The 21,066-nt window shown below is 48.4% G+C and overlaps 1 protein-coding gene across 1 annotated transcript in view; it reads left to right on the top strand.

Moving 5' to 3' along the window:
• The window catches only part of Ino80 (chromatin-remodeling ATPase INO80), a gene marked incomplete at its 3' end in the record, with an annotated part of 167,440 nt that overhangs the window by 80,890 nt on the left and 65,484 nt on the right, over positions 1 to 21,066 (top strand). The window contains 5 exon segments of the mRNA XM_069305469.1: positions 36 to 321; positions 8,469 to 8,624; positions 9,705 to 9,824; positions 10,845 to 10,950; positions 12,833 to 12,960. Of these exon segments, the coding sequence (XP_069161570.1) occupies positions 36 to 321; positions 8,469 to 8,624; positions 9,705 to 9,824; positions 10,845 to 10,950; positions 12,833 to 12,960 (796 nt within the window).

Consider the following 21,066-nt stretch of genomic DNA (forward strand, 5'->3'; position numbering starts at 1 on the left):
AATCTTTTATATTAAAGTTTTGATTTTCCCCGCAGGTCAAAGAAAGCAAGAATGCCGCTGATAGAAGTAGTATCGGAAAAAAAGTTTACCTGTGAGGGTGAAAACATGTCTAGTGATTTATTGACTGTAATACCTAAGGAGGAAGCCACCATTACAAGTGTGCCAGAATTGAAAATGGGTTTTGGAAAATTTAGTTCCCAACATAAAATTGGGCATTTGCACAAAATGGGAAGTCCACAAAAATTGGGAAGCAGTCACAAGTCTTCACACAGAAGAGCAAGTGGCGGATTAAAGCATTCCTTGAGAAAGCATGGTGAAAAGGTGAGTAAATTCTGCACATGACAATAAGAGCATGTTGACCAGACCACACACTAGAAGGTGAAGGGACGACGACGTTTCGGTCCGTCCTGAACCATCCTCCAGTTGATTATGAGAATATTCTCACAATCGACATTGTGAGAATATTCTTACAATGATCTGTCCTGGACCATTCTCAAGTCGATTGTGAGAATATTCTCGCAATCGACTTGAGAATGGTTCAGGACGGACCGAAATGTCGTCGTCCCTTCACCATCTAGTGTGTGGTCTGGTCAACATACTTCAGCCACGTTATTGTGACTTATCGCCTGCAATAAGAGCAACATTAATATACTTAGTTTGTATTTGAAATGGTCGAAGGAAAATTAATTTTAAAGGTCATAAGACATGAAGGCCTTTTCTGTGGAAAGCCTCTTTGGCTCCCTGGAGCTATACTAGGCTGATGTGTATATATTAGACCGTGGCAACAGTCAATCGATGGAGTTCTAAGCCTACTGGAGACCTGAGCCAGAACCTGGCCCCCCTTCAGAGAGGCACGAGGAGCAATGGCATATAGACACCTCCCCCGTGTAGTTGGAAGCAGTCTATTTGCTATCTACCTGGTCAGGCACCCAGAAAGATAGGAATCCCAAAACAAACTACAGCTGGTTAAGAATTGTGAGCCAAAAGCCGAAGGTGCAAGCAGAACTCCTAAATCAGAAAACAAGCAAATGTGATGTCACCACAGCCACCGCGCTGCTGTCTGCGCAGCTCCTCAGACCTCTCACACCGGCTACCCAACCCCAGTTCTGAGGCTGTTGTGTTGAGTGGCGGTCGATCGACTCTGGTTCCAATCTTTGAGCAGTGCCGTGCCTTGTGATGTACTGCAGTATGGTGGTGTACGAGACAGGTACTCACCTAGTTGTACTCACCTAGTTGTGTTTGCGGGGGTTGAGCTCTGGCTCTTTGATCCCGCCTCTCAACCGTCAATCAACTGGTGTACAGGTTCCTGAGCCTATTGGGCTCTGTCATATCTACACTTGAAACTGTGTATGGAGTCAGCCTCCACCACATCACTTCCTAACAGGTGTAATTGAAGAAGTGCTGGGGCTGCATGCGCCTAGAGTTCCCTTCCCTAGGTGCTCTGTAAGTACTGCCTCTGCAGGTTACCTGCCACAAATTGTTCGGGGGCTACCTCTGCAGGTTACCTGCCACAAATTGTTCGGGGGCTACCTCTGCAGGGTTCTTTTGCTGCTTGGTGACTGCCTGCCCTTAGGGTCAGCTGGGTTTTTTCCTGCCCATGTTTATCCTTCGGTAGGAGGTAGCATGGTCGCTGGCAGGGGCGCAAGGTACTGTGGAGCTGTCTTATAATACACATAGCGGCCGGCTTTTGCGGGGTGTTTATTTTTCTTTTGTTTTGTTTTCCCTGGTGGGGGTCAGCCTGGTGTGGCTGTAGGACCTCTTGTATGATTTTGGTGGCCCTCCGCTAGGTCCCCGTGATTGCACACGTCGCAGGGGTTCAGAATTTTGTTTGTTTGTTAGCTCTGCGATACTGTAACCAGTTAGCAGTACCTTGCCTGGGCTTCCATTAGCAGTCAGCCTAAGGGTCCTGAGAACCCCCATTGGGGCTCATTGGTCCAATGGATGCCTCCTCTGAGTCCCATCTCACTTCATGCAAGTTTGGAGGTTGCTCTGTCCCCTACCAGGAGTCTCGTAGCCTGGTGGATAGCGCGTAGGACTCGTAATTCTGTGGCGCGGGTTCGATTCCCGCACGAGGCAGAAACAAATGGGCAAAGTTTCTTTCACCCTGAATGCCCCTGTTACCTAGCAGTAAATAGGTACCTGGGAGTTAGTCAGCTGTCACGGGCTGCTTCCTGGGGGTGGAGGCCTGGTCGAGGACCGGGCCGCGGGGACACTAAAAAAAGCCCCGAAATCATCTCAAGATAACCTCAAGATTGTCTCAGGATGACATTCTTCGTTTTTGCCTCCGCCATGCTGCCTGTTGGGTCGATGACACCTTTGACATGGAGTCCTGCGAATGGTGTTCCTTGCATGTACTGTAATACAGTTCACCCAGTCCACTAATGTTGATATTCGGATGCAGGCAGCTTCAGCATTGCATGAGGTTTAGGTTGCTGCAACGCGCTAGGTTGATTGCCTTTCTGGATGCATTGCAGCTGCCCCGCTTTGGTTATAAGGACCCGGACTTGGAGGTGTTAGTTGCCTCACCTTTGGTTTCGTCTGTGGGTTTCGTTTCAATGGCAGAGACAGTTGAGTGGTCCCTTTCTGCTGGGGATACGAAGCCTTCGCTTTCACAACAGTTACCCTGCTCCAGTCCTTCTCCTTGAGATGATCCCTTCCTGTCTCAGGCATTGGGTATGGAACACGGCTCTGCTCTGGAGTTGTCATGGCTGATGTCCTGGGCTAGAGGAAAGCCCAAGGAGGGTCTGTGAGTGCCCTTCAACTGCTCCTGGATTTTGAGGGAATTTGGGTCTGGGGAGAGGACTTCTATCCCCTCTTCAATGTACGAGCTTGATTACTCCATGTGCCGTTTAGTTCTGTGGAGTTTCCGTCTTCCTCCTTGTGCCTTCTACAGTGCAGGCAGTCATTTCTTGGTTTCTCCTGCATGACCTCACTTCCCCTGTGGACCCGGCCTCCAAGTTCAGGTCTGCTTCTGCCTTTTGTCTTTAGCACGAGGTTATCTTGAGATGATTTCGGGGCTTTTAGTGTCCCCGCGGCCCGGTCCCCTCGACCAGGCCTCCACCCCCAGGAAGCAGCCCGTGACAGCTGACTAACACCCAGGTACCTATTTTACTGCTAGGTAACAGGGGCATAGGGTGAATGAAACTCTGCCCATTGTTTCTCACCGGCACCTGGGATCGAACCCAGGACCACAGGATCAAAAGTCCAGCATGCTGTCCGCTCGGTTGACCGGCTCCCATGATCCGGATCCATGAGGGTCTAGATTCACCCTGGCTTACTGACAATCCTCTCCTCTCCTTTCCTGGGGCTTGGAAGGGTTTCTGCTATACGACGACACTTAAGTTGTGGGAAGTGATCGCCATGTTTGACGTGTTTTGGGTGGCGTTTTTATGGGAAAGCTTCTTGTGGCTTAGTGAAGTTATTTAGCTGAAATGGCTCCCAACCACTAGGTCACATCAGTCATGGAGTTGTGTTTGGCCTTCAGGGGACCAGAGGGGCAGAGAGTGATGTGACATTCTTCCACCCCAATGGAAAGACAAAATAAGCATCACAGAACACTGCTGTGTTCTGCTCCTGCTCTTGGCTTGGTGGCCACTTGCACACATTATTAGTAGCAAACCTCTGCCACGAGAGGAAGCCCCAGAGCCCCAGCTCATGCTCTTGGCTTGGTGGCCACTTGCACACATTATTAGTAGCAAACCTCTGCCACGAGAGGAAGCCCCAGAGCCCCAGCTCCTGCTCTTGGCTTGGTGGCCACTTGCACACATTATTAGTAGCAAACCTCTGCCACGAGAGGAAGCCCCAGAGCCCCAGCTCATGCTCTTGGCTTGGTGGCCACTTGCACACATTATTAGTAGCAAACCTCTGCCACGAGAGGAAGCCCCAGAGCCCCAGCTCCTGCTCTTGGCTTGGTGGCCACTTGCACACATTATTAGTAGCAAACCTCTGCCACGAGAGGAAGCCTCAGAGCCCCAGCTCCTGCTCTTGGCTTGGTGGCCACCTGCACACATTATTAGTACCAAACCTCTGCCACGAGAGGGAGCCCCAGAGCCCCAGCTCTTGCTCTTGGCTTGGTGGCCACTTGCACACATTATTAGTAGCAAACCTCTGCCACGAGAGGGAGCCCCAGAGCCCCAGCTCTTGCTCTTGGCTTGGTGGCCACTTGCACACATTATTAGTAGCAAACCTCTGCCACGAGAGGAAGCCCCAGAGCCCCAGCTCATGCTCTTGGCTTGGTGGCCACTTGCACACATTATTAGTAGCAAACCTCTGCCACGAGAGGAAGCCCCAGAGCCCCAGCTCATGCTCTTGGCTTGGTGGCCACTTGCACACATCCCACTGCTCCTAAGCTAAGTGCCAGCCATCCTTGGACTTTGTTGGGCCATTCTTGGACCATCTTTGGACTTTGTTGGGTCATTCTTGGACCATCTTTGGACTTTGGGGGCCATTTTCTTGTTTATTGGTAAAAATGTTTGTATTTGCTGCTTCTGCACGTTTTTCTACTGGCTTGTTGTGTGGGCTTGACTCATGTTGTATCGGGAGATACATGTGTACAAGGTTCCTTCCCTGGGTGCTCTCTGGCACTGCTCCTGCACCGACGGGTACTTTTCTGGCGTGTTCGGGAGTTTGCCCTTTCAAGTCTTGGTCGCCAGAGTGGAGTGTCTTACCTCAGGTTGTTCGTGGGTCTTGTGGCCTCTCTGTTTAGACCCGTGGTTGGGGAGAACAATTGGATGTTGACCAAACCACACACTAGAAAGTGAAGGGACGACATGAGAATGGTCCAGGATGGACCGAAATGTCATCATTTCCATCTCCATCGTCATCGGCTCTGAAGGGGAGCCAGTCAGCCGAGCGGACAGCACACTGGACTTGTGATTCTGTAGTCCCGGGTTCAATCCCGGGCGCCGACGAGAAACAATGGGTAGAGTTTCTTTCACCCTATGCCCCTGTTACCTAGCAGTAAAATAGGTACCTGGGTGTTGGTCAGCTGTCACGGGCTGCTTCCTGGGGGTGGAGGCCTGGTCGAGAACCAGGCCACGGGGACACTAAAACCCCGAAATCATCTCAAGATAACCTCAAGATAACAAGATAACATCCCTTCACTTTCTAGTGTGTGGTTTGGTCAGCATATTTCAGCCACGTTATTGTGACTCCACGTCTGCAAAATTTGGATGGTTGGGGTAAGCTGGGTTCTTGTTTTATATGGCACATTGCAGTTGGCCTTCACAGCCATGTTGGTTGGACTGTGTTCACTGACGTGCCTGACAGCCTGGAGAGGCTTTTGGAAGTTGTTGTACTCTCTGAGCCCGGCCTGAGGCCAGGCTCGACTGGTGATAACTTGGTCCAGTAGAGCAAGCAACAAGTGATAACTTGGTCCATTGGAGCAAGCAACAAGTGATAACTTGGTCCATTGGAGCAAGCAACAAGTGATAACTTGGTCCATTGGAGCAAGCAACAAGTGATAACTTGGTCGATTATCTAAACTTAACTTACCACAATCGACTTGAGAATGGTCCAGGACGGACCGAAACGTCGTCGTCCCTTCAACTTCTAGTGTGTGGTCTGGTCAACATACTTCAGCCACGTTATTGTGACTCATCGCCTGCACCTGGATAACTTGGTCCATTGGAGCAAGCAACAAGTGATAACATGGTCCAGTGGAGCAAGCAAGAAGTGATAACTTGGTCCATTGGAGCAAGCAACAAGTGATAACTTGGTCCATTGGAGCAAGCAACAAGTGATAACATGGTCCATTGGAGCAAGCAACAAGTGATAACTTGGTCCATTGGAGCAAGCAACAAGTGATAACTTGGTCCATTGGAGCAAGCAACAAGTGATAACTTGGTCCATTGGAGCAAGCAACAAGTGATAACATGGTCCATTGGAGCAAGCAACAAGTGATAACTTGGTCCATTGGAGCAAGCAACAAGTGATAACTTGGTCCATTGGAGCAAGCAACAAGTGATAACTTGGTCCATTGGAGCAAGCAACAAGTGATAACTTGGTCCATTGGAGCAAGCAACAAGTGATAACTTGGTCCATTGAAGCAAGCAACAAGTGATAACTTATTGCTTGGAGCGGCCCACAAGCCCACATATCCACTACAACCCAGTTGGTCTGACACTTCTTGCAAGAACTGATCTAAATGTTTCATGAAGACATTTTACCTTTGTTCTGGCCCTATTTCTAATGCTTGCTGGGAGAGTATTGAACAGCAGTGGACACCCCCCCTGATGTTCAGACAGTGTTCTCTGGTGATGCCTATGGCACCTACTCTTCACTAGTTCTATTCTGCATTTCCTTCAGTACCTTTTGCTCCAGTATGGCTTGGGGAGTAAAAGAACTCCCAGAACCCCATCAAGCAGGTATTCTACTGTCCAAATTTGGGACCTGGCCCTCCAGTATCTTCCATGCATATATTATATTATACCTCTCTCGTCTCCTTTTCAGAGAGTACATTTTGAGAGCTTTGCGATCTCAATAATTTAGGTGTTTCATCACATCTGTGCATGCCATATAGGGTCTCTGTATTCCCTCTATTTCAGGATCTCTCCTGCTCTGAAAGGGGACATGAGTACTGAACAGTACTCAAGACAGGACACCACCAGTGATTTAAATAGTATTAGCATTGTTGTGGGATCTCTGGATGTGAACATTCTCATAATCCATCCTATCATTTTCCTGGCCGCCGCTGTATTTGCTCAGTTATGATTACTAAATGTCAGGTCGTCAGACATTGTAATTCCCAGATCTTTTACATGCTGTTTTCCTTCTATGAGTAAGTCTGACTGTGTCCTATACCCTGTATTTCGTTTTAAGGTTCTCATTTCTACCATATTATTTTCCGTTGCCCAATCGAAGTCTTAATTAATATTGGCTATTTCAGTGTCTATTTCTATTTCTATTTGTTGTCTATTTAGTATTTCAGTGTCTTCTTGAAAGGAAATTTTCATGTTGATTTTTATATCATCTGCAAAGGATGACATACGAAGTTGTGACTAGTAGTTTTGTCTATATCTGAGAAAAGAATGAGAAAGAGCAGTGGTGCAAGGCTGTGCCCTGGGGTACAGAGCAATGGTGCAAGGACTGTGTTACACACAGAAATCACAATAACATGATGCATCAAATGAACAAATCCACATGGGCCGTGACGAGGATTCGACCCTGCGCCCAAGAGCATCCCAGACACTGCCTTAGCTCAGTCGATTAAGGCAGCGTCTGGGATGCTCTTGGACGCAGGTTCGAATCCTCGTCACGGCTCTTGTGAATTTGTTCAAGGACGCATAAGAGCTTTTCACTGCATTTGGACTTGATCTTACTTGATTGACTGTTACACTTTGCATTCTGTTTGACAGAAAAGTTGAAATTCCAATGCTCCACTTTACCCGTTATTCCTGTTGATCTCATTTTATGAGCTATCACTCTATGGTCACACCTAACAAATGCCTTTGCAAATGCAGGCGATGAGTCACAATAACGTGGCTAAAGTAAGTTGACCAGACCACACACTAGTAGGTGAAGAGACGACCACGTTTCGGTCCGTCCTAAACCATTCTCAAATCGACTTGAGAATGGTCCAGGACGGACCAAAACGTCGTCGTCCCGTCACCTACTAGTGTGTGGTCTGGTCAACTTGCCTTTGCAAAGTATGTGTATACAACATCTGCATTTTGTTTTTGTTCTAATGCATCTGTGATTTTGTTGTCAAAGTGGTTGAGTAGTGGTTGAGTACAGGAGAACATGCACGATATTTAGAAACTATAATTAAAAAAAATGTATACCTTGAGGTTACCTTAGGGAGCCGGTCGGCCGAGCGGACAGCACGCTGGACTTGTGATCCTGTAGTCCTGGGTTCGATCCCAGGCGCCGGCGAGAAACAATGGGCAGAGTTTCTTTCACCCTATGCCCCTGTTACCTAGCAGTAAAATAGGTACCTGGGTGTTAGTCAGCTGTCACGGGCTGCTTCCTGGGGGTGGAGGCCTGGTCGAGGACTGGGCCGCGGGGACACTAAAAGCCCCGAAATCATCTCAAGATAACCTCAAGATATATCTTGAGATGATTTCGGGGCTCAGTATTCCCGCGGCCCGGTCCTCGACCAGGCTGCCTCGTTGCTAGACGGACTGGACACGATCCAACAGCCTCTCTGCTTGCAACACTAACATAATCACGAGGGTCACACGTCAGGCAGACTCCATTGCCGGTGAATCACAGCAGCATGAGTCCAGGAAGCGTCGTACCATCCACATCACCTCTTATACATTGGCCTTCTTCCATGTAAGTCAATATAAAGCAAAATTCATCCCGCTAACTTTTTGAAGTTTGGGGGCTGTGCATATTTTAAAGTTGTTTGATTCTACATCACAGACTTCCTAAAAGATGAAGTAACCCCTCAGAATAGATAGCGGAAAAGTATGTGATGGTTTTGTAAGATTGAGAAATTAAAAAGAAATGTTTTGTATTGACGACAGAAAGAGGCCAAGTTGATGGAAGGCGAGGAGGGAGCCGAGAGTGGAGTGACGGAGCTATGCCTGCTTCCTGAAGTGCGTCACGTCAAGCGCCTCCCTCTCATCCGTACCTGTCAGCCCACCGTACTTCCCAGTTTCCTCATGCACACCTGCCCAAAGGTAAGCATCAAATTGAGGGGAAGAAGGTAAGCGAGAGAATGAGTCGGCTGGGGGTATTATCCGAGAGATTACTTGCATGTGATGTTATTAGGGCTCGTAGTATTTCATGTATTGCATGTGATGTTATTAGGGCTTGTAGTATTTCATGTATTGCATGTGATGTTATTAGGGCTTGTAGTATTTCATGTATTGCATGTGATGTTATTAGGGCTCGTAGTATTTCATGTATTGCATGTGATGTTATTAGGGCTTGTAGTATTTCATGTATTGCATGTGATGTTATTAGGGCTTGTAGTATTTCATGTATTACTCTTGTATTTACTGCTAATGTTTTGTATATATTTGGGTATATATCATATGTATGGGTGATATGTATATATCAGCATATTCTTTGCTAGGTTGAGCTCGCCCTTTCTGGTTCTGCGTCTTGTCAGATTACTCAAATTTTTACATGTATCTTTTCATATTCTTTACTGCATTGAAGGTCATCGTATTCCCCCTTTTTTTTTTTTTGCTTCTTCCGGAGAGGTTAACTATCTCTTGATAAAGTTTAGGGAGCCGGTCGGCCGAGCGGACAGCACACTGGACTTGTGATCCTGTGGTCCCGGGTTTGATCCCAGGCGCCGGCGAGAAACAATGGGCAGAGTTTCTTTCACCCTATGCCCCTGTTACCTAGCAGTAAAATAGGTACCTGGGTGTTAGTCAGCTGTCACGGGCTGCTTCCTGGGGGTGGAGGCCTGGTCGAGGACCGGGCCGCGGGGACACTAAAGCCCCGAAATCATCTCAAGATAACCTCAAGAAGTATTAATTTATTGATTGATGGGTACAGTATTTACAGGTGTGAGAGTAATATTTGTATTATTGACCAGACCACACACTAGAAAGTGAAGGGACAACGACGTTTCGGTCCGTCCTGGACCATTCTCTCGTCGATTCTCGCAATCGACTTGATAATGGTCCAGGACTGACTGAAACGTCGTCGTCCCTTCACTTTCTAGTGTGTGGTTTGTGTGGTTTGGTCAACATATTTCAGCCACGTTATTGTGACGCCTCGTTTGAATATTTGTGTTATTTTACCAGGCACAGTGTTTGGAAAAGGAACTGGTATGTCATGACCGAACGGCTGCATGGTGGAGGGTGCGGAGCAGCCACTGTGACACCCTTGAGGGTCTTGCGTGCCTCCTCCATGGCTCTCCACAGGTAAGAATATTGTTTTGTTCTTCTGCCACACCTCTCTATGTTATCTCGGAGATCAATAGTTACAATGCTACACCTCTCTATGTTATCTCGGAGATCAATAGTTACAATGCTACACCTCTCTATGTTATCTCGGAGATCAATAGTTACAATGCTACACCTCTCTATGTTATCTCGGAGATCAATAGTTACAATGCTACACCTCTCTATATTATCTCTAAGATCATTATTTACAATGTCACGCTTCTCTATATTATCTCCAAGATCATTATTTACAATGTCACGCTTCTCTATATTATCTCCAAGATCATTATTTACAATATCACGCTTCTCTATATTATCTCGGAGATCAATATTTACAATGTCACGCTTCTCTATATTATCTCTTAAGATCAATATTTACAATGCTACGCTTCTCTATATTATCTCTTAAGATCATTATTTACAATGCTACGCCTCTCTATATTATCTCTAAGATCAATATTTACAATGCTACGCCTCTCTATATTATCTCCAAGATCAATATTTACAATGCTACACCTCTCTATATTATCTCCAAGATCAATATTTACAATGCTACGCCTCTATATTATCTCAAAGATCAATATTTACAATGCTACACCTCTCTATATTATCTCCAAGATCAATATTTACAATGCTACGCCTCTCTATATTATCTCCAAGATCAATATTTACAATGCTACGCCTCTCTATATTATCTCCAAGATCAATATTTACAATGCTACGCCTCTCTATATTATCTCCAAGATCAATATTTACAATGCTACACCTCTCTATATTATCTCCAAGATCAATATTTACAATGCTACGCCTCTCTATATTATCTCCAAGATCAATATTTACAATGCTACACCTCTCTATATTATCTATATTTACAAGTACTCTAGTGCTTCTCTTTATTTTGCCACTTATGTATTTACATAATTTTTTTTTTATTCTACAGTACTGTATTTTGTTTTAAAATATTGAATTCCGTAATTACCCCAAATTTGTATTTATCAGTTGGAGAAGGAGTGGACGGAGAGGAAGCAGCGCATAGCAGTCGTGGAGTTGGGGGGATTAAGAGGCGCCTATCCTAAGCTGGGCTGGAGCCATGTCCTCATTCCTGGTAGGTTTATGCTTTTCTTTCCTCAATCTCCACTTTTTTTTTTTTTTTTTTTTTTTTTGAGATATATACAAGAGTTGTTACATTCATGTACAGCCACTAGTACGCGTAGCGCTTCGGGCAAGTCCCTGGAATACGATCCCCTGTCGCGAAGAATCGTTGTTACAACCAAGTACCCATTTTACTGTTGAGTTAAACAGAGGCTACAGTTAAGGATTTGCGCCCAGTAAATCCTCCCCGGCCAGGATACGAAACCCGTGACAAAGCGCTCGCGGAACGCCAGGCGAGTGTCTTACCACTACACCACGGAGACTGGTGAAATTGGAAATTTGACTGGTTAACACTTCATTTTCTTAATCTTGCAATTTGTTTTCCTGGATTTTTGACACATTATCAATACCAATTTCTGGGAAAGTGCCTTACTAACTTGCTGTAGCTATAACAGTGGGGCTGCCAATCTTAAGGGAATTACACTAGGCTTCTGAGACCCGCATGGGCCTTCCAGGTGAGGGGAGCTAAGGGAACAGAGAATCAACATCAAATTGAATGAAAATACGCCAAAACGTGTAAGCCCCACTAAACAAGCGTTATGAAATTAAATACCCATAGGTAGCAAGGCATACATGATGTTATTTTAGGTTCAGCTGCTTGGAACAAAACGTTCCAAGTAGCACGGGCTATGGTGAGCCCGTAGTGGAATTACCTGGTACAGGAGCGGAGCGCAACCCCACCAAAATGTGTCTACTGTTTTCGGGATTCTCACCTCAATTCTCATGCTACGTCGTTCATTTTGGTATCAATTTGTTTGCAATAGAATTCCCTACAGGGGTATATGCATATAAAGTCCAAAGTATCAAGCCCCACTCCCCCACCCACCCCGCAGCAAAGGTGAAAGTCAGCCAAGTGTTCGCCGTGAGCGAGCATGCATTTGCACTCCCACTACACACACAAATGTGTATAATCTTTTTAGTTTAATAACATCAATTTTAGGGAGGACATTGGCACAAACTTTAAAACACATCTTGAGGTTATCTTGAGATGATTTCGGGGCTTTTTTTTTTTAGTGTCCCCACGGCCCGGTCCTCGACCAGGCCTCCACCCCCAGGAAGCAGCCCGTGACAGCTGACTAACACCCAGGTACCTATTTTACTGCTAGGTAACAGGGGCATAGGGTGAAAGAAACTCTGCCCATTGTTTCTCGCCGGCGCCTGGGATCGAACCCGGGACCACAGGATCACAAGTCCCGCGTGCTGTCCGCTCGGCCGACCGGCTCCAAACGGACCGGACTCATATACTCCAGATTTTGGAGGCACTGTATACTCCAGATTTTGGAGGCACTGTATACTCCAGATTTTGGAGGCACTGTATACTCCAGATTTTGGAGGCACTGTACACCTACCCCTGTTACCTAGCAGTAAATAGGTACCTGGGAGTTAGCCAGCTGTCACGGGCTGCTTCCTGGGGGTGGAGGCCTGGTTGAGGACCGGGCCGCAGGGACACTAAAAGCCCCGAAATCATCTCAAGATAACCTCTCAAGATCTCAAGAAGATAACCTGAATATTCCATCACCCTTAGACATGCAGGCGACGAGTCACAATAATGTGGCTGAAGTATGTTGACCAGACCACACACTAGAAGGTGAAGGGACGACGACGTTTTGGTCCGTCCTGGACCATTCTCAAGTGGATTGTGGAGGTACCGTGATGAGGTATCATAATGAGGTACTAGACAATTGACTTGAGAATGGTCCAGGACGGACCGAAACGTCGTCGTCCCTTCACCTTCTAGTGTGTGGTCTGGTCAACACCCTTAGATATGGTTTGTAACCACAGATATGACTTTCCACCACATGTCTTAAGTACTTACGAAAGCTTTTCTGTGGCAGATAAACACTCGCTGATCATGGATGCTGGAAAGCTGTATGTGCTGGACACCCTTCTCTCTAGACTGAAGGCCGAGGGCCACCGTGTTCTCATATACTCCCAGATGACCAAGATGATTGATCTCCTTGAGGTGAGTACCACTGGGGTTGTGAGGGGGAATGTAGGGAGTCACTCTATGGTGCACTCAACTGCGGAGCACATTTTGGTGAGTCTTGTCGAGATCTTGAGATGATTTCAGGGCTTTTAGTGTCCCCACGGCCCGGTCCTCGACCAGGCCTCCACCCCCAGGAAGCAGCCTGTGACAGCTGACTAACACCCAGGTACCTATTTACTGCTAGGTAACAGGGGCATAGGGTGAAAGAAACTCTGCCCATTGTTTCTCGCCGGCACCTGGGATCGAACCCATCTTCAGTTTATCTTCAGATGATTTCGGGGCTTTTTAGTGTCCCCGCGGCCCGGTCCTTGACCAGGCCTCCACCCCCAGGAAGCAGCCCGTGACAGCTGACTAACACCCAGGTACCTATTTTACTGCTAGGTAACAGGGGCATAGGGTGAAAGAAACTCTCCCCATTGTTTCTCGCCGGCGCCTGGGATCGAACCCAGGACCACAGGATCACAAGTCCAGCGTGCTGTCCGCTCGGCCGACCGGCTCCGAGTCTTGTTGGGGTTGTTATGGTATTTTGGGAAGTGTTTTTCATGTGATGGTGATCCCTCTCTTAATTGCAGGCGACGAGTCACAATAACGTGGCTGAAGTATGTTGACCAGACCACACACTAGAAAGTGAAGGGACGACGACATTTCGATCCGTCCTGGACCATTCTCAAGGCGATGAGAATCCATCGACTTGAGAATGGTCCAGGACGAACCACAATGTCGTCGTCCCTTCACTTTCTAGTGTGTGGTCTGGTCAACTCTCTTCATTGTCTTAAACACTTATCCAATGGGCCTCCTTGGCAGACCTTTGTATGTCTCCCTTTTATTTTTCCCTATTTGCCATAAACCCCAGGTTCAGGCTACAGTAATGTATAGCAAAATTAAACATATTAACAAATCCACAAGGGCCGCGACGAGTGTTTGAACTTACGCCCTGGATGATCCCAGACGCTGCCTTAGTCGACTAGGCCACGATATGGTCAAAAGAATTGCAACTGGGAATTCCGCTGACTTCACACGCATCACAGTGCATCACGCTATTGTGATTTCTGTGTGTAAACATATAAACTGTCCGTTCACCTGGCTGTATACGTCTCAAACCACCGTGGACCTGACACGTGTTGGGCAAGAATAAGGGGAGACATGATCACTACCTACAAAAGTCTCAGGGGAATTGACAAGGTGGACAAAGACAAACTCTATAGCACGGGTGGAACACAAACAAGGGGACACAGGTGGAAACTTAGTACCCAAATGAGCCACAGAGACATTAGAAAGAACGTTTTCAGTGTCAAGAGTAACTAGTAAATGGAACACATTAGGCAGTGATGTGGTGGAGGCTGATTCCATACACAGTTTCAAATGTAGATATGATAGAGCCCAATAGGCTCAGGAATCTGTACACCTGTTGATTGATGGTTGAGAGGCGGGACCAAAGAGCCACAGCTCAAACCCCCCAGCAAGCACAAATAGGCGAGTACAATACAGTACATTATGAGACAATTTTGGGCATGGGGCCTCGTAGCCTGGTGGATAGCGCGCAGGGTTCATAATTCTGTGGCGCGGGTTCGATTCCCGCACGAGGCAGAAACAAATGGGCAAAGTTTCTTTCACCTTGAATGCCCCTGTTACCTAGCAGTAAATAGGTACCTGGGTGTTAGTCAGCTGTCACGGGCTGCTTCCTGGGGGTGGAGGCCTGGTCGAGGACCGGGCCGCGGGGACACTAAAAAACAAAAAAACCCCGAAATCATCTCAAGATAACTCAAGATTGTTGCCCCCTTAAACTTTGAAGAGCTTCAATTATTAAAAAATCTGTTTACCACAACAGTAAAAGTAACTTGAACTTGTTATCAAGTATGATGTTATACATAAATTGTTTTAGCCAACAGTCTTCATTTTTCTGATTACAAAAATAACAGAGGAATAACTGGAACTGAATTAGCTCATTGTCAAAGGTATAGAAGCCCATAAACTTATGTGTAGCCATCTTGAGGTAATCTTGAGATGATTTCGGGGCTTAGCGTCCCCGCGGCCCAGTCCTCGACCAGGCCTCCTTTTTGTTACACACCCCCAGGAAGCAGTGGCCCATAGCAGCTGACTAACTCCCAGGTACTTATTGACTGCTAGGTAACAGGAGCATCAGGGTGACAAGAAATATTTTGCCCATTTGTCTCCGCATCCACCGGGGATCGAACCTGGAACCTCAGGACTACGAATCGGAAGCGATATCCACCCAGCTGTCAGGCGCCCGCCGTTGTAATAGAAGCAGAGTTCGTCATTGTGATCGAAACATATCTTCACACAACGTTGCCAGCTGATGTTCCACACATTCTCAGAACCCATCAATACACGGCAGAAAGTTGTTGACCAGACCACACACTAGAAGGTGAAGGGGATGACGACGTTTCGGTCCGTCCTGGACCTTTCTCAAGTCGACTTGAGAATGGTCCAGGACGGACCGAAATGTCGTCCCCCCTTCACCTTCTAGTGTGTGGTCTGGTCAACATACTTTAGCCACGTTATTGTGACTCATCACCTGCACCGCAGAAAGTTGTTAGTACCCTGGGTCCCGGTATTACGCTCGGGTTCGTTCTCGACGCACAAGCGAGAATTCCGAGTTCGAATCCCGGGCGGGACAGAAATAGTTTGGCACATTTCCTTTCACCTAATGCCTCCGTTCACCTAGCAGTGATTAGGTACTTAGGAGTTAGTCAGCTTGTTATGGGGTTGCATCCTGGGCGGGGTCAGTAGTTCAACCCTGAGAGAAAGGGTTATCTTGAGGTTATCTTGAGATGATTTCGGGGCTTTTAGTGTCCCCGCGGCCCGGTCCTCGACCAGGCCTCCACTCCCAGGAAGCAGCCCGTGACAGCTGACTAACTCCCAGGTACCTATTTACTGCTAGGTAACAGGGGCATTCAGGGTGAAAGAAACTTTTGCCCATTTGTTTCTGCCTCGTGCGGGAATCGAACCCGCGCCACAGAATTACGAACCCTGCGCGCTATCCACCAGGCTACGAGGCCCCCGTTATCCACCAGGCTACGAGGCCCCCGTTATCCACCAGGCTACGAGGCCCCGGGGAAGGGATACCTCGTATAAAAGCCCAACGTGTATGAATACACCCTGGCTTCCTGTCCCCCCGGCAAAATTGAATTATAAGTCTCCTTTAACCCCGCAACTGCACAATGGTTACATTACATGATTATTCTATCCATGTGTAGATGAACTTCTTGATGTGAAGTGTGAAGTGTTTATCTGCCTCACGTGAGGGACCAGACAGCTGGGGTAAGTCTTGATGGGTCCCTCTTGCCTCACGTGAGAGACCAGATAGCTGGGGTAAGTCTTGATGGGTCTCTCTTGCCTCACGTGAGGGACCAGACAGCTGGGGTAAGTCTTGATGGGTCCCTCTTGCCTCACGTGAGGGACCAGACAGCTGGGGTAAGTCTTGATGGGTCCCTCTTGCCACACGTGAGGCACCAGACAGCTGGGGTAAGTCTTGATGGGTCCCTCTTGCCTCACGTGAGGCACCAGACAGCTGGGGTAAGTCTTGATGGGTCCCTCTTGCCTCACGTGAGAGACTAGACAGCTGGGGTAAGTCTTGATGGGTCCCTCTTGCCTCACGTGAGGGACCAGACAGCTGGGGTAAGTCTTGATGGGCCCCTCTTGCCTCACGTGAGAGACCAGACAGCTGGGGTAAGTCTTGATGGGCCCCTCTTGCCTCACGTGAGAGACCAGACAGCTGGGGTAAGTCTTGATGGGTCCCTCTTGCCTCACGTGAGGGACCAGACAGCTGGGGTAAGTCTTGATGGGTCCCTCTTGCCTCACGTGAGGGACCAGACAGCTGGGGTAAGTCTTGATGGGTCCCTCTTGCCTCACGTGAGAGACCAGACAGCTGGGGTAAGTCTTGATGGGTCCCTCTTGCCTCACGTGAGAGACTAGACAGCTGGGGTAAGTCTTGATGGGTCCCTCTTGCCTCACGTGAGGGACCAGACAGCTGGGGTAAGTCTTGATGGGTCCCTCTTGCCTCACGTGAGAGACCAGACAGCTGGGGTAAGTCTTGATGGGTCCCTCTTGCCTCACGTGAGAGACTAGACAGCTGGGGTAAGTCTTGATGGGTCCCTCTTGCCTCACGTGAGGGACCAGACAGCTGGGGTAAGTCTTGATGGGTCCCTCTTGCCTCACGTGAGAGACCAGACAGCTGGGGTAAGTCTTGATGGGCCCCTCTTGCCTCACGTGAGAGACTAGACAGCTGGGGTAAGTCTTGAAGAGTTCTTCCTGGTGTCTTGCCTCTCTTCGTCTCCCTCCTTTGGGAGTCGCTCACCTCCCCTAACTCTCCCCCTTCCCTTCTCCAACTCCCCCTCTTCCCCCAGCTCCTGCGATGGGCCCTCTAAGGTGGGCAGGCAGTAATTCTAGGCAACCCGTTCTCGCAAATTTAATATGTCAATATTGACTTATTAAATATGTGCATAGGTGACATACTTAACATAATAGTTTCCCTTGAAAAGCTTCATAGAAAACACCGACTTTACCTAACCTACTTAGTATGTTAAGATAAGCATCTTATTGCTTCGTAATTACAATTATTACCTAACCTATACCTATAATAGGGTAATTAACAATTGTAATTACGAAGCTATAAGATGCTTATTTTAACATACTAAGTAGGTTAGGTAAGGTCGATGTTCTCTATGAAGCTTTCCAAGGGAAACTATTATGTTTGGTATGTCACCTATGCACGCAACTAATAAGTCAATATTGACTTATTAAATTTGCGAGAACGGGTTGTTCTAGGGCCCGTGTCTACAATGGGTTATCTCTCATTTCTTAACCGATCTTCCGATTATTAACATTTTTCAAACCGACGAGCTTGGATCAGAGACCTGTGCTAGGCTCTAGCTCTTGGGTCCACCATTATCCATTAAACTGGGGCCAGATTCACGAAAGCACTTACGAACGTGTACATCTTTCCTCAATCTTTGACGGCTTTGGTTACGTTTATTAAACAGTTTACAAGCATGAAAACTTGCCAATCAACTGTTGTTATTGTTATAAACAGCCTCCTGGTGCTTCCGAGCTCATTAACTGTTTAATAATTGTAAACAAAGCCGCCAAAGATTGAGAAAAGATGGACAGGTTCGTAAGTGCTTTCGTGAATCTGGCCCCAGCTGGACTCTAGTGGCACCGTACTTTGCCCACCATATTGGGCGCCTCGCGGCTGAGTGGACAGCACTCGGGGTTCATAGTCCGGGTTCAATCCCCGGTGCAAGTGGAAACAAATGGGCAGAGTGGTTTTTCAGCTTGATGCTTCTGTTCACCCTAGCAGTAAATAGGTACCTGGGAGTTAGACAGCTGCTACGGCCTGCTTCCTGGGTATGTGTATATGTGTGAAAATTAGCATTAAGGACCTGCCCGAAACGCTATGCGTGCTAGTGGCTATACAAGAATGTAAGAACTCTTGTATATATATAAATAAATCAATACAAAATATAAACCGGTATTTGACCAATGAGACGCGTCGTTACAAAGCGCAAGTTGATGCATAATATAATCCGTCGCTAAAACGATAACAAACAGGTGGGTGCCATTATAGACGTTGTACAGAAGGGGGGTACTATTATATATTTTACACCTTGTACAGCGGTAAAGGAATACTTCTCTCTCGTACTATACAACTGGAGGCATACTGAGTGGGTGTTGACGACGGTGTATTAAGTGTATCAACGGTGTATTAAGTGTATCAATGCATAGTAGGTCGCGGGGCCAATATGGCGGCAAGTTGGATAAGTTTGGGTCGTGGCGCGTTGTTGGTTGGGGTGGCGCGGGGGGTGTCACTTTGTGGAACCTGTTGGACGTGGGGTCCCTATGTCGTGTTGGACGTGGGGTCCCTTGGTTGTGTTGGATGTGGGGTCCCTTGGTTGTGTTGGACGTGGGGTCCCTTGGTTGTGTTGGATGTGGGGTCCCTTGGTTGTGTTCGATGTGGGGTCCCTTGGTTGTGTTGGATGTGGGGTCCCTTGGTTGTGTTGGATGTGGGGTCCCTTGGTTGTGTTCGATGTGGGGTCCCTTGGTTGTGTTGGACGTGGGGTCCCTTGGTTGTGTTGGACGTGGGGTCCCTATGTCGTGTTGGACGTGGGGTCCCTTGGTTGTGTTGGACGTGTGGTCCCTATGTCGTGTTGGACGTGGGGTCCCTTGGTTGTGTTGGATGTGGGGTCCCTTGGTTGTGTTGGATGTGGGGTCCCTTGGTTGTGTTGGACGTGGTGTCCCTATGTCGTGTTGGACGTGGGGTCCCTTGGTTGTGTTGGATGTGGGGTCCCTTGGTTGTGTTGGATGTGGGGTCCCTTGGTTGTGTTGGACGTGGGGTCCCTTGGTTGTGTTGGATGTGGGGTCCCTTGGTTCTATTGGATGTGGGGTCCCTTGGTTGTGTTGGATGTGGGGTCCCTTGGTTGTGTTAGACGTGGGGTCCCTATATTGTGTTGGACGTAGGGTCCCTTGGTTGTGTTGGACGTGGGGTCCCTTGGTTGTGTTGGATGTGGGGTCCCTTGGTTGTGTTGGATGTGGGGTCCCTTGGTTGTGTTGGACGTGGGGTCCCTTGGTTGTGTTGGACGTGGGGTCCCTATGTTGTGTTGGATGTGGGGTCCCTTGGTTGTGTTGGACGTGGGGTCCCTTGGTTGTGTTGGATGTGGGGTCCCTTGGTTGTGTTGGATGTGGGGTCCCTATGTTGTGTTGGACGTGTGGTCCCTATGTCGTGTTGGACGTGGGGTCCCTTGGTTGTGTTGGACGTGGGGTCCCTTGGTTGTGTTGGATGTGGGGTCCCTATGTTGTGTTGGACGTGGGGTCCCTTGGTTGTGTTGGATGTGGGGTCCCTATGTTGTGTTGGACGTGGGGTCCCTTGGTTGTGTTGGATGTGGGGTCCCTATGTTGTGTTGGACGTGGGGTCCCTTGGTTGTGTTGGATGTGGGGTCCCTATGTTGTGTTGGACGTGGGGTCCCTATGTTGTGTTGGACGTGGGGTCCCTATGTTGTGTTGGACGTGGGGTCCCTTGGTTGTGTTGGATGTGGGGTCCCTATGTTGTGTTGGATGTGGGGTCCCTATGTTGTGTTGGACGTGGGGTCCCTATGTTGTGTTGGATGTGGGGTCCCTATGTTGTGTTGGACGTGGGGTCCCTATGTTGTGTTGGACGTGGGGTCCCTATGTTGTGTTGGACGTGGGGTCCCTATGTTGTGTTGGATGTGGGGTCCCTTGGTTGTGTTGGATGTGGGGTCCCTTGGTTGTGTTGGATGTGGGGTCCCTTGGTTGTGTTGGACGTGGGGTCCCTTGGTTGTGTTGGATGTGGGGTCCCTTGGTTGTGTTGGATGTGGGGTCCCTATGTTGTGTTGGACGTGGGGTCCCTTGGTTGTGTTGGACGTGGGGTCCCTTGGTTGTGTTGGACGTGGGGTCCCTTGGTTGTGTTGGATGTGGGGTCCCTTGGTTGTGTTGGATGTGGGGTCCCTATGTTGTGTTGGACGTGGGGTCCCTTGGTTGTGTTGAACGTGGGGTCCCTATGTTGTGTTGGACGTGGGGTCCCTATGTTGTGTTGAACGTGGGGTCCCTATGTTGTGTTGGACGTGGGGTCCCTATGTTGTGTTGGACGTGGGGTCCCTTGGTTGTGTTGGATGTGGGGTCCCTATGTTGTGTTGGACGTGGGGTCCCTATGTTGTGTTGAACGTGGGGTCCCTATGTTGTGTTGGACGTGGGGTCCCTATGTTGTGTTGGACGTGGGGTCCCTTGGTTGTGTTGGATGTGGGGTCCCTTGGTTGTGTTGGACGTGGGGTCCCTTGGTTGTGTTGGACGTGGGGTCCCTTGGTTGTGTTGGATGTGGGGTCCCTTGGTTGTGTTGGATGTGGGGTCCCTTGGTTGTCTTGAACGTGGGGTCCCTTGGTTGTGTTAGACGTGGGGTCCCTTGGTTGTGTTAGACGTGCGGTCCCTTGGTTGTGTTGGACGTGGGGTCCCTTGGTTGTGTTGGATGTGGGGTCCCTTGGTTGTGTTGGACGTGGGGTCCCTATGTTGTGTTGGATGTGGGGTCCCTTGGTTGTGTTCGATGTGGGGTCC

Source organism: Procambarus clarkii, chromosome 55, assembly GCF_040958095.1.
Source record: "Procambarus clarkii isolate CNS0578487 chromosome 55, FALCON_Pclarkii_2.0, whole genome shotgun sequence".
NCBI classification, from domain to species: domain Eukaryota; kingdom Metazoa; phylum Arthropoda; class Malacostraca; order Decapoda; family Cambaridae; genus Procambarus; species Procambarus clarkii.